Here is a 13175-nt window from a genome sequence, read left to right on the forward strand (position 1 = left end):
AGTTAGGCAAGAACATCCGAAGAAATAATTCTTCCACATGAAATTATGTTTATTAGTATTTGGCCTCTTCAGGCCTCATTAATTACTCAAATAAAATCTAAGCTGGTAAAAACAAAAATCACTCTTTGGTTGCTTGAAAAGCTCACAGCTTGTAAAATTTTGTGTGACGTGACTTTTGTTTTAAAGAACCAGTGTGTAGGATTTAGTGGCTGCCATTATTTATGAGTGATTTTGCAATTGCGATATGATTTGCAATATAAGAGGGAATGATGATTTTTACATCATTATTCTCATGTTCATTGAAAAAGATATTAGAATGATTACAGTCTGATTTATGCAGGGATCTTTACCAAACAAAGTTATTTCCGTTAGTCTTTTGTTAGAACATAATGTAAAGGCCAGGATATCTCTGCAGCACGACAATGTTAAGTTTAAAATGTTATTTTGACACATTTTGATTTATGACAAATATTGTGCCTTCTGCAATTTGAGAATCGCAATAATTTGATTAAGTGTTCAGCCCTACTTCTAAGTATGTAGGAGAACCAAAGATCGCTGCGTGTTTAGTTTGTCTGTTCTGGGCTACTTTACTAACCTGACGGACCCAGCGGAGGAGATCCACACCCTCTGTAGATATAAATGCCTTATTCTTGTTTTCAGCTATAACACACTAGCAATTATTGGCAGAATGACATTTCTGTCATATTCTGCCAATACATCCCTGTAAGTCTGAACCTTTAAAGTAAAAAAGATTGAGAACCACTGCTTTAAACGACAATGAAACGACCACAAATGAGCTGCTGTGACAAAAAAAGAAGAAATCAAATGTTTCGTGTTCAAATCCATTCTATGAAAGTTGATGAGTACAGGACAGAGTGTTTTAGATGATCCATACTGTTAAATAAACAGGACGTCTTGTGCTTCAAAGACACTGACACTGAGGACAATATCAGCTGATCTACACTGCTCAGCAGTCAGGATACGGATCAGCGCTTCAACTCTAATTCACAAAGTCTGAAGTTTTCATTTTCCCACAAACTGATAAAAGTCAGAATATGAAGCAGTTTTGAATGGCAATTTCAAATCTTATTTTGACGAGGCTGAAGTGAACTGATCCTGACTTTATAGTGATGGAAAGAGCTTTCAGAGCATGTTTGTACTGCTGACCTAACTGTACTGCACTGTGCATTAAGGTACACTTGATGATGACCTTTTAAAGGAAACCTGTCTGTTTGTGGCGATTTGGCCTCCTCACAGTCTGCCTTACCTTTTCAGTCGCTTCAGCAAAAAGTCAGACTGTTATTAACGCTTTGTAAACCTGTGATCAAGGATACCTTAAAGTTAGTTTCTCATTGAAGACTACAGATTATAAGTGGCTTATGGTAATACTCTTCTAGGCTAGTTCTCTTAATAAGTGGTACTTAGTTGACTCTCCTCATGGAGGTCAAAGGTCAGCTATGGAGCAACATGGCAGATCAAACCTCTCTAAGCATGCTGTCCCCGCTAGCTTATTGTGCAACTACATATAGGAATTATTGCTATAGAATTGACCCTTCCTAAGTCCCACACTTTTTGCTCTTTGCTCCAATAACAGTTGAGCAAACTTGGTACCTCAGTCACTTTCTTCTTTTCCTGTACAAGCGACAAGGAAATGTCTCCCACCAACATCTTTTAATCATCTTCAAAATTTCTTTTTATTTTCAACATAGGATGGCACAGTCATGACCCGCCCTAATCTTACTCTGACTGGCTAGTGCTAGTGTCTGAGGAATGTAATTGGTTAGGGTTAAGGTAAGAATAGGGGGTAGGCCAACTACAGGCAGAGTAGGGCGGGTCATGCCTTTACCATTCTGGGAAAAAAAATATTGTATACAAGAAACAGAAAAGAAGAAATTGGACCAAGGTACCAAGTTAGCTCAACTGTTATTGGTGCAAAGAGCAAAAGGGGGCGGGACTTATGATGAGTCAGTGACAGTGTCCTACTGAGGTGCATTTTGGGAAGAGAAGAACATCTCCCATTATTGCCAACACTGATTCTCGGCCCCTGAGGTTGTGGCTTTGAATTGCATAAACATGCAGACACACTGAGTCTATACGAGTGACTCGCACACAGGCGGGTTGTCCGAGTCCTGGCTGTGCATGGAGCTCAGGCCCGTGTCCGAGTCCTCGTCGTTCGTGTTGCAGGCCTTGGACAGACCTCTGGCCTGTTCCACCCAGCCACTGTTCTTCTCAGCTGACGCCGGCTCGGCCTCAGCGCTCACTGCGCCCAGCTCTGCCTTCCCATCATCCTCAGTCACCTGCTCTATCTCCATGGTCTCCACTCTGGCCAGCAGGTCCAGCAGTTCACTCTCCTTGGTCTCCCAGAGTGCCAGACTCAGGTCCAAGTCCCCCCTGATGGCATCCAGGTCTGTCTTCAGTCGCAGGCCGATGTACAGACTGGTGTCCAGCTGCGTCTTGATCCTCTCCTCCTCCAGCGCCAGCTCGTTCTCTGACAAACTCTCCACATCTGGCTCCACACCTGGAGCGGCAGACGCGGCCAGACACACCTCCTCCGCGGCGCTGTCCGCGTCCTTAACCGCCTCCGCTCCCCTCTCCTCTCGCCGCCGCTTCATCCACCTCCTGTTGAGCTCCTCCTGGATCTCCCCGGTGATGCTCTCCACCAGCGCCTCCCGCTCCGTCAGCTCCTCCTGCAGCCGCACCACCTCCTCACACCTGCGCGCGTACTCCTCGAACTGCGCCAGCGCCTCGGCGGTGCAGCGCGCGTCCTGCCGCTCCGCTTTGCGCTTACAGTCCGAAGGAGCGGGAGCGTCCGCGGCGGAGGAGTCCACCAGGTATGTGTCCTGCACGTAGTTGACCCCGTGTCTCTTGATCCGGTCGAAGTGCACTTTAGCCTCGTAGCGCTCGATCTCTCGGTCCAGCTCTCTGATCCTCTGGATCTGCTGGCGGATGGTGTGGTCCTGCGAGATCACCAGGTGGACCAGCGTCTCCATCTTCTCCACAGAGCCCTTATCTTTACACACAGTCTGTTCCTTCTTCTTGTTCATCTTGTCCAGCTTTCTGAACGCTTTCCTGACGATGCGTCTCTGTCTCTCCTGAGACAGATTGGCAGCGGCGGCCGCGGCGCTCCAGCAGCTCTTGGCGGTGCCCTTCAGCACGCCGCCCGGGCCGCCGCTCTCCCGGCTCGGCACCACACGAGCTTCGGCGCTGCGGGGCCCGTTGTTGGGCAGCGAAGCCTCGTTCTTGACCAGCACGAAGCGGACATTCTCCTGCTCGTCTCCCCAGGCGCTCCACAGCCGCAGGATCTTGGTCTTGTTGGGTAAAATCCTCTCGAAGCCTCTCCACTTCTCCACCACGCAGTAGGACTGCGGGGAGCCGGACAGCATCGCGGCCGAGGCGCCCTGCTGCAGGTTCTGGTCCTCCAGCAGCACTTTGACCACGTCGGCGCAGGTGGTCCGCTTCGTCAGCCCGGAGACCAGCTTCTCCTCCCGGCAGACCCACACAGAGATCTTCCCCTCCTCCGGCTCCATCTCCGGATCAACTGTGACACAACAAAGTTTATCAGACACTTCTCCGTGTGTCGCTCAGTCTGTGGCACAAATAAAGTAGGCGAAAATAGATCTCAAACTGCATCTGAAGTTGACTCAAACTTAATCAGGGCTGAAAAACATTCTTCCAAAAACAGATCCTCTGCGCTCCCGTCGCTGCTGATCAGTTGTCACTTTAAACCCGCTCAGAAGTCCGAATATATAACAGTGTTACTCCTTGAATGACCGTCAGAGCGTAAAAAATTAAATCCATTCATTTTGTCCCAGAGCTCCAGGCTGCCTGCCGGGACCTCCACCGTCTCTGCCCGGCAGATTGAGCTCAGCCCTGTGCGCTTTTCCGGAGAGGAGAGCTGCGTCCTGGTGTCCGGACAGGCTGCTCTGCTGCGTGTGTGTTAGTGTGTGTGTGTGTGTGTGTGGGACAAAGCAGGAGGGTGCTGTAACGGCTGGGACACGCCTCCCTGCCTCTCTCACCCTCTCTGTCTCTGCCACACACACAAACACACACACACACACACACACACACTTCTCTACAAAGAGAGAACTGGACTCAAGGTTATTATAGTGAACTAAAACTAAACTGAAAACTAAAAATAGATGTGAAAAAAACATTTTAGTTAACTGAAATTAAAATAAAAACTCAACCTTAGATTTTACAGCATTGCGTACTGACCAGCTTACTAAACTAAAATGAAAAATATTAATGAAGTGTCTGTTTTAGACTTTGCCAATTTGGACAAATTTGTCCACACAAGCAAGAGGAGGCACTGGTGAGGCTGGGATGACTGAGTCAGTTGTGTTTTGTGTGTTGTAATTCCTATTCTTAACTTGTTAAATCTTGCCCCTGACAAATACTCCCCATATGATAATAAAAAACCTAAGAGCGAAACTTATTAAAACTAAACCAAAACTTTTTTAAAATAGTAAAAACTAAACTGAAACAAGCAAATACACTCTGGAAAGTAACTTTAACTAAACCAAATGAAAGATGACATTTAAAACTAAAATAAGAATAAAAAAAATAAAGAGCGAGTATCACCGCCTGCCTCCACAAACCACTTGCACTTGCAGTTTACATCCTTGTTTGTCCACATTCTCATATGTGAGGTGTAGATTTTGGATTCAGTCATTTAATAAATGTTATTTATATTGGCAAAATAGAAGGCATCACCATATCGACATGATTCCAGTTGGGTCGCTCACATTAAAACAATAACAGAAGACAGTTTGATGGTGTTGTAAGGTAGCGTGGAATCATGGGAGTTGTTGTCTCATTGCTAAACAACCACCATACCTGATAACTTTCTGATGTGACTCAGGCAGAAATCATGTTCATGGATGAGTATTAAAGTTTTATTCATGTTACTTTAAGTAATGTTCGCTGACTTCCTTCCTCGCTCTCTGATGCAGCCTGTGTTTACGTGGAGGTCATAGCAACCAGCGGCTCGTAGGGAGACACACTGAAACCTTGAAAATTTAAGGATTTCTACATTTGAACTTTACTGGAAACATTTTGGATGGTGTTAAGTTCTCAACAAAATACATGACAGAGGTCTAGACACATTTTAAAGCTGAAATGTTGTATATTATAGCTTTAATTTTTCATTTTATTTATTAATTTATTCTTTCTGAAATGTATTTATTTATGTATAATATTATGTATAAATTCATTAATGCCTACATGTATTTTTAATATTATTTTTGGTGCTTCAATGGCATATTAATTTATTAATTTTAATTTTGATTTTTGTAGTTTTGGTCCTCCATACCTACAGTAAAAACTTGGTTTAAAATCGTCATTATTTCCCCATAACATTTAATATTATTCAGATTTGATCATAACAGCCAGGCAACATAAGTAAACAACCGTTTATTAAAAAAAACCAAACAGACATCAGAAATACAATTATCTACCAGCGTTACAGGAGTTTTCTGTGTGTTCACTCAGGACCTCATCGCACATAGTGGAAAAAAAATGTGATTTTTGGGGTCTGTAAGTGAAGGATTTCAGTACTTCTTCCACTGCTGCATATGTATAAACCACACTTTCTTTCAGGGCACTGAGCCTTGACACAGAAAAAAAAAAATCAAACTCAAGGTCCCTGATACAGCTGCCTCATTGTATATTTTTGATTTTTTTCCCCCTGACTTTCTAAACTAAAATGATAATTGATCCTTTGCAAATCTCACATTCTGTACCACATCTTTACTGTTGCCCTTCTCTATACTGTGGATGTATTTAATAGCATTTTTTCACATACAAACTAGAACTAATGAGTCCAGGTTACAAGCCAAGAAGAAGAAGAAGCACAGACTAAAGCTAAAACAGTGATGAAGCTCTTGCTCAGCAGTGTTTCACTGCAGTGTGCATTGTTAGACACTTTCATCTTCATCATCCCCACACAGCTGAACTTCACTGTATGATAAAGAGATCAGCTGGATTGAGCAAAAGCAGAAGGAAATCCATCTTTTACACCCTGCAGGCTTCTCATATAGCATCTGACCTGGTAATCTGCTCTGTCAACTATTTCAGGCCAGAATCTGCTAGATGACACTCATAAAAGGATTTATCTGCATTAAGAGTGTTTTGGTGTGTGTGAGGGTTACATTAATGGCAAGTATTCACCCCCCCCCCCCCCCTCGCTGCCATTAGTGTCTTTGTTGCTCAGAGAGATGCATCAGGCCAGGTTTGTTGGTAAAATAAATGCTTAGGACACCATCTGGGAATGTGGATGCACATAATGCATATGTCCAGACACAGATACGTCACACACAGCAGCATGTGCGCACACACACTCACACACTCAGAGCAGCGTGCATTACAAACTAGATTTAGATAAAGAGGATTGTCAGCGCTACGTCTGGGATGAGAGATAACAGAATGTTGTTCTCATCTTTGATCTCATTTCCTGTGAGGTCATCACGTCTGTCTGACCTGCAGGCTCGTCACTGGTTGTAAAGGATTTGGTGCTTCCGGTGTTACTGCCAGGCATCTATCTGTCATCTAACTATCCCAAACCAAAATATTTAAAAATCACAGGTCCATCAGAGGTTGAAATAAATTGTTAAGTGAGTCTAGTTGTACATAACATCTTTGTATCTGATCATCTGGTCATCTGCATAAGAGTGTGATTCATTCAGACAATGTGCAAAGAATGTAGAACCAAGAAGGAGCTCACCACAAAGTCAAAAACAAAAAAAAAAAAGTTTTGGCATGTCAGAAGTACTTTTGTTGAAAACATAGTTTTATGTAAAGGTGTAATCTGTAACATTTACTGAGAGATGGTAATAAGCCCATTATTTTTTATTTTAAAATCAAAAAATTATATTTTCCTCAGGCCTGTAGATCTAGATCTAGTTGTGTCTAGATTCTTTTGATTTGAGTTATAGACTTTTAGGAATATTGGCTGTAGCGATGTCTACCTTCTTTGTAGTGCCAAAACATGTATTTTTGATTTTGGGGTGAACTGTTCCTTTAAGAGCAAATTAGGGCTTTTTATGCAACTAGACATGAAAGTGATGTATGTGTGATATAGAATATCATGCCCTTAATAGAGATACAGAGCTGTGGTAGAGCTTTGGGTTGAATTCTTTGAGTATTGCTCCCTCTGGTGTTAAGAAAGAAAACTACACTATCAGAGTCATTACAGGTGGGCTAAAATTCTTGGGTCAAAACTGAAGTCACACTGTAAAAACATTTCACACAGTCAGTGAAACAAAAGTCTGTGTGGACCAAACTGCAAACCATTTTTTCCACACAAAAATATGCAGTCATTGAACACATTTTCATAATCCATGAACTCTTTTCTCAGTCATACTCCACCACCTGCAAAGGACTATTTACAGGGTTTCTTCAGGTCCTTAAAAAGTCTAAAATTCAATTGTGTATTACTATATTATCTTGCATTTAATGCCAGATATCCTCTAAATTAGGGCTATAAAAAAGATATACTCAAAGGCAGCTGGGACTGGCTGGGGGTGACAGCAACAGCAGTGAGGTCATCTCAGTATTCAAATTTCACTGTGCCATTGCTCACAGGCGATTGGCCAATTTCACCAGCCTCAGTTCTTAGCAAAAACAGAGACAATTACACCTGAAGCAGCTCAAGGTTTGAAATTATTAACAGTTTAAAATGACTGTCTGTCTGCTTGTCTGTCCTGACTTTCTGTGTCCAGTTTTGACATTTTAGACTGTGATCTATTTCAACTGTTCATAAATTAAAATCTTGGCTCCTTTAGGTTAAATTCTTTCTTTCATTCTTTCTTTTGGTCCTTGCAGTATTCAGATTTGTCTGTGCTGTAACATACAGGCAATTGGCCAATTTCACCAACCGCAGGCAGGTCCTGTCTTCTGATTGGTGGATTGACCTAAAGCTGTTTTTTGGCTGTTCAAACCTCATACAGAGAGAATTACACCTGAAGTGTCCAATTTTGACATTTTAGAAACTTTATACACACACACACACACACACACACACACACACACACACACACACACACACACACACACACACAAAAGCTGTTCTTTCTATCTGTAAGGGGACTTTTACTGACCCACACAGAGACACACACACTCATGTACATACACACATGCATGCAACAGTACATGCATGTGCACACACACAGACACACACAACCTCAATGATACATCTACTGCTATTAATACTGCTGGCATTATGGTGGGGATACTAGTCAACAGCGAGCATCAGGCACACTCAAAATTTTGTGTGAAATTTTCAAGTTATTGTTAACATCTTGTTGTTTGCATGTGTTTTGTTGTTGTTGTTGTTGTTGTTGTAGGCCATGTCTCTCCCTGTTGGGGTCATCTCTAATGTGTGCCAGCTGCACAGCGGCTGGGCCTCCATCCTGTGGTACAACATGCTGACCACTGAGCCCAAGGTGAGCTAAAACTATCACATCATCTATAGAAGATGTATGAAATGCTATCAGCCAGATTCATCTTTAGCTTCTTTATTGTGCCTCTGAGTGTAAGGAGGTAGAGGGAAAGTCTGTAATCATAACTATACAAAAGTTTTACAGAAAGTGACATTCTGTATATTTATATAACTAAAATTAAGGTTATTGCAAATGTTTCTATGTGTCACTTGTTTATGTAAAAATCATTGGATAAATAAGTGAAATTGTTTTTTGTATCAATCTCAAATATCCTGGTTGACTTCAGAAATCCAGTATCAGTCGAGTGTGTTAAGATTTCTTTTCTCTTGTCATCTTCAGAATCTGAAGTTCTTCCTCACCCCTCCTCCAGCGAAGTGGTCTCAGCTGTCGGAGGTTCTCAGCTGGCAGGTCTCCTCCGTCACCAAGCGAGGCCTGAACCAGGAGCAGCTCAACATGCTGGCCGACAAACTGCTGGGTACGATCGAACGCAACAAGAAGCAAAATAAAGCCCTCTGATAGCTGCAGATGTTTTTAAGGCCTGTTTAATGTAAACCTGAATGTTTTTCTGCAGGAGCCAAACCCAGAGGAACCCAGAGGGACTCATTCCATGGACCAGGTTCTGCAAGGTGAGACTCAGTCAGCCAGGTTATGAAAATGTCAAAATCAGAAATGAGTTTATTGCCAAGTAGGTTTTCACTTACAAGGAATTTGCTGTGGCATGTTGGTACATACTAACATAATACTAGAAATATATATAAAGATTAAGGCAAAATGTATTTCTTTTACTTTTTTCAGAAGTGGTATCTGTACAGTTAATTCATCTTTGCTCAACTAAACATCTGTGTCTTTTGTCCTGCAGCAAAGTGCCAATGAGAAGCTTTTCCCTTCTGGCTGTGGATCAAAAGAATCCTGGATGTGATTAAAAGACACCTGCTTCCCCTGTGGAACAATGGGTGAGCAGTGTTTTTGTGTTTTGTGATTTTCAGAGTGAGTGGTGACCATTTCCCAGAGGTCCAGAGTGGATTTGTGAATGTCTTTGTCGTCTGTGTGCAGCTCCATCATGGGCTTCATCAGCAAGGAGAGAAAGAAGTCTCTGCTGAGAGACAAGTGTCCCGAGACCTTCCTGCTCAGGTTCAGTGAGAGCAGCAGAGACGGAGCATCACCTTCACCTGGATCCAACACCACGTCCACGGTGAGCACACCATCAGTCACTCATGTCAGCTTATAATAAGGATTACTCATTTTGATTTGTGAAACTCAACACATTTGGAAAAGCAAAAAATTGTGAAATGAATGGTATTTCCTGTTTTTTTATTTTTCACATTTCTTTCAGTAGAACATCCAAAAGCAGAGCCGAGTTTTGAATTTTTCCACTGTTTGAACTTGAGTTTGTAATATCTGTCATTTTGGAACCCAGACAAGCTGGTCCTCCACTCTGTGGAGCCGAACACGAAGAAGGAGCTGACCGCCGTCTCCCTGCCCGACATCATCCACACCTACAAGGTGGTGGCCGCTGAAAACATTCCCAAGTACCTGCTCCGCTTCCTCTACCCCAACATCCCAAAAGACAAGGCCTTCAGGAAGTACTACCCCAAACCCTCAGAGAGTAAGTCACACACCTGCACACATTACTCAAGTACAATACTTGACTACAAAAATCGTGTCTTTCTTTTACTTCATTACATTTATTCACAATCTGTTGTAAAACAGCTGCTGCACATGAACTTACTTTAGTATTTTCAGACACTGTCTTTGTAATTTGAACGCAGCAAACTGACCCTTCACTAAGCCCCACCTCCAACAGCAACTGTCCAATCATAGCTTAGCAACCAGCGATTCTTACTGTAGGAAACCGTATGAAAGTATGATTTAATGTTTGTGAGGAAAATATGTGAATCTTTACATCACACAGAATGTCTGTGTGGAGGTTTCCTGTAGCAGCCTGACTGTTTAAAAATCTGTAGTTGCACTGTTTTGCTTTTCACACGTGATGTTACAATGGGATGACTAAAGCAATTGTTTATTTTTGGAAGAAGCTGATGATTATATGTGAAATAAAAATCAGCAAGACAAAAAGATGATTGAATGAATGATTGAAACCTTTATTTATTGTGGAGAAACTGAATTCACCTTTCAGGACCTGGGCTTTTGGGATCTGCCAGATTCCTTTGATATTCTCCAAGTCTGTCATTTATACCTTTATCTGTTATCTGTACCTGTCCAGTTCTACTTTGTGCAGATAAAGGTGTCAAGACAATTGTGGAAAAGTAGTTCTAACTTACAAAGTAAGTGAGTAACAACAAACATTAAATATTCAATATTAATACCAACACTCTAATACAATTTTTTGGTGAAAATTTATAAAATATAAATATATATATATATATATATATATATATATATATATATGAAATATGTCTAATTTAGGTTTGCTTTAAACTTGCTCTGTGTCAGAAAACAGCCTCATCCCAGACAAGAATTCACAACTTCAAACAATTTAAATGTGTTTAAACTAACAATAACTACTGACATGAGGTGTAAAAATGTGCTATTACAATCATATTTGTTTTAAAATATATTTTTTTATAAAAATGTTTCTAGATTTCTGTCCGATTTTTACCAAAACATGATTTAATCAGGCATAAAGAGTAGGAGTGTAAATTGCCAGTTTCATAATGACACAGTATTATTTTTTATTAGTTCATGTTGACAGAGCAAACAGAAAATAAGTGTACATATATGGATACACTATTTAAATAAATAAACTTAAATGACTTAATATTATGTTCTGCATGTACACAGAAGTACTGAGCCTGCAGATAAAATACAAACATGCATATCCATATACCTTAACATAATATTGTATGCACATAGATACAGGCGCACACCTGCACCCACAATTCAGTCCATGAGAAACATGGAAAATGTAGACCAGAGCTCAGCAGTCTGAAACTCTGTCAGAGGAACCTCAGTGTGCACTCAACAATAGAAAATCAAATGAACCCACTGTCCCACTGATAGATCAGCTGTTTCTAACTCATTCTGTGCAGACAAACATTGTTCAAACCCTCTGAATTTGGTCATAAATTATACTGCTGATCAAAGGTTTGCAAAGATATTAAATATGTGAAACCACATCTGCAGAAAAATAGAATATTTCCATTTGATTGAATGCAGGACACAAAAATTTGACTTTTGCCATTTTAGAAAACTAAAGTATTTTTCTTTGTTGGGTGAACCATGTCCTTTCATTTCATGCTGTTACACTTTATTTTTAAGGCTATCAGTTTATTCACAGATCAAACATTTAATAAAAGTTAGAAATATCTATATTTTTGGGGGTTGTAGCTTCTTTTGTAGGATTCTCTGATTCATTGGCTTCACAAGTTAGATCAGTGCTTGGAATTTATGAAGACCCAGGTTTGTTCCTCGGGTTATTTTTGAGGCCTCTGTACAACAGCAAGACTGAAAGGGTATCTGTGATTCATTGGTTCATCCATCTGGCTAAATAGATCACTACTTTAAAGTTTGAGGACCCTGGTTCACTCTTTGGCTTACTGTTGAATCCTGGTACAACAGGAAAGAGTGAAAAGCTCTAATAAAGAGATTTCATGTATCTCTGATTCATTGGCTTAGGAAGTTAGATCACTACTACAAGTTCTGAGGACCCAGGTTCAATCCTTGTTTTTTTAAGCCTGTGTTCAATGGAAAGAGTGAAAGCTCTAAGAAACAGAGGTCAACTGTCTGTTCAGAATCAGAGTGGACTGTCCTATGAGGCTCAGTGAATTTTGAAGTCCAGCACCCAAAATGAAGACAGCTTCACTGCAGCTGCAATATATTTTAAAACGGGACAGAAAGTTAGGGATCTCACTATGTAAAATCTATTATATCATTAAGAGATTTAGAGAATTCAGAGAAATCTCTGCATGTAAGAGGTGACATTCAATGTCTGTGACCTTTGACCCCTCAGTCAGCACTGCATTAAAACCTGTATTTGTCTGAAAAAAAGAAATTACAATCATGACGATGTGGTATTTGTTCTGCTTCTCAGAACTGGGGGTGTTGTACCGCGTTTTTGCATTTATTTTTTCATAGAACATAAACTAATATTTTTAATCTGAAGTAATCTAAGTATCTGAAAAATCTGTGCTTAAAAAACAAGAAGTAAAAAATACAAAATAGATATATTTACATACTATAAACTCACATGCGAGACTATAAAAACTATACTACTTCTAATAATAATAATAATAATTATTATTATTATTATTATAATAACAAGAAAAAGAAGTATAATAATTTTCTGATAGATTATGAATGGCCAGAATTCAATAACTTTTTCTGACTCTTTAAAGCTTGACTTCCTTTTTTAAATTTCTAATATTGTTTATTATTCTGACACTGAAATTACAGCTGATAAACAGATAAAGCAATACTGAATTGACTGATTGTGTCAGAGCATAATGAACTCCTCTATAAAAGCTAAAATATATTTGTGAAGTTTTTTGATGAGCTTTACAAGACAAAATATAAACAAATCTAAATTTCTCTTTGTTTTTGTTAGATTTGTTTTTGTCAGAGCTGTGTAATATTAAATCATCCATCATTACCCTCAGGTATATATAAACTACAGCTTATGTGAACGTCTTCATACACACACACACACACACACACACACACACACACAGATAAATAGATATACAGATATATAGATATAAAAAAAAGTCACATTATTAG

The 13175-nt window shown here is 40.3% G+C and overlaps 1 protein-coding gene across 1 annotated transcript; it reads right to left on the reverse strand.

Annotated features, from left to right (window-relative positions):
- Positions 1–242: 242 nt before the first annotated feature.
- Positions 243–3925, reverse strand: rassf10a (Ras association domain family member 10a). Its single transcript, XM_084734806.1, has one exon. The coding sequence runs from the start codon at positions 3525–3527 to the stop codon at positions 2091–2093; it is 1437 nt and encodes a 478-aa protein (XP_084590932.1). The 5' UTR covers positions 3528–3925; the 3' UTR covers positions 243–2090.
- Between the last annotated feature and the right edge of the window lie 9250 nt (positions 3926–13175).

This window comes from Lutjanus erythropterus, chromosome 13 (assembly GCF_056507025.1).
Source record: "Lutjanus erythropterus isolate fLutEry1 chromosome 13, fLutEry1.hap2, whole genome shotgun sequence".
NCBI classification, from domain to species: Eukaryota; Metazoa; Chordata; class Actinopteri; order Lutjaniformes; family Lutjanidae; genus Lutjanus; species Lutjanus erythropterus.

What these genes read in the sequence shown, in the direction of transcription:
- rassf10a (XM_084734806.1), bottom strand. Translation starts at nt 3,527, where the DNA reads ATGGAGCCGGAGGAGGGGAAGATCTCTGTGTGGGTCTGCCGGGAGGAG.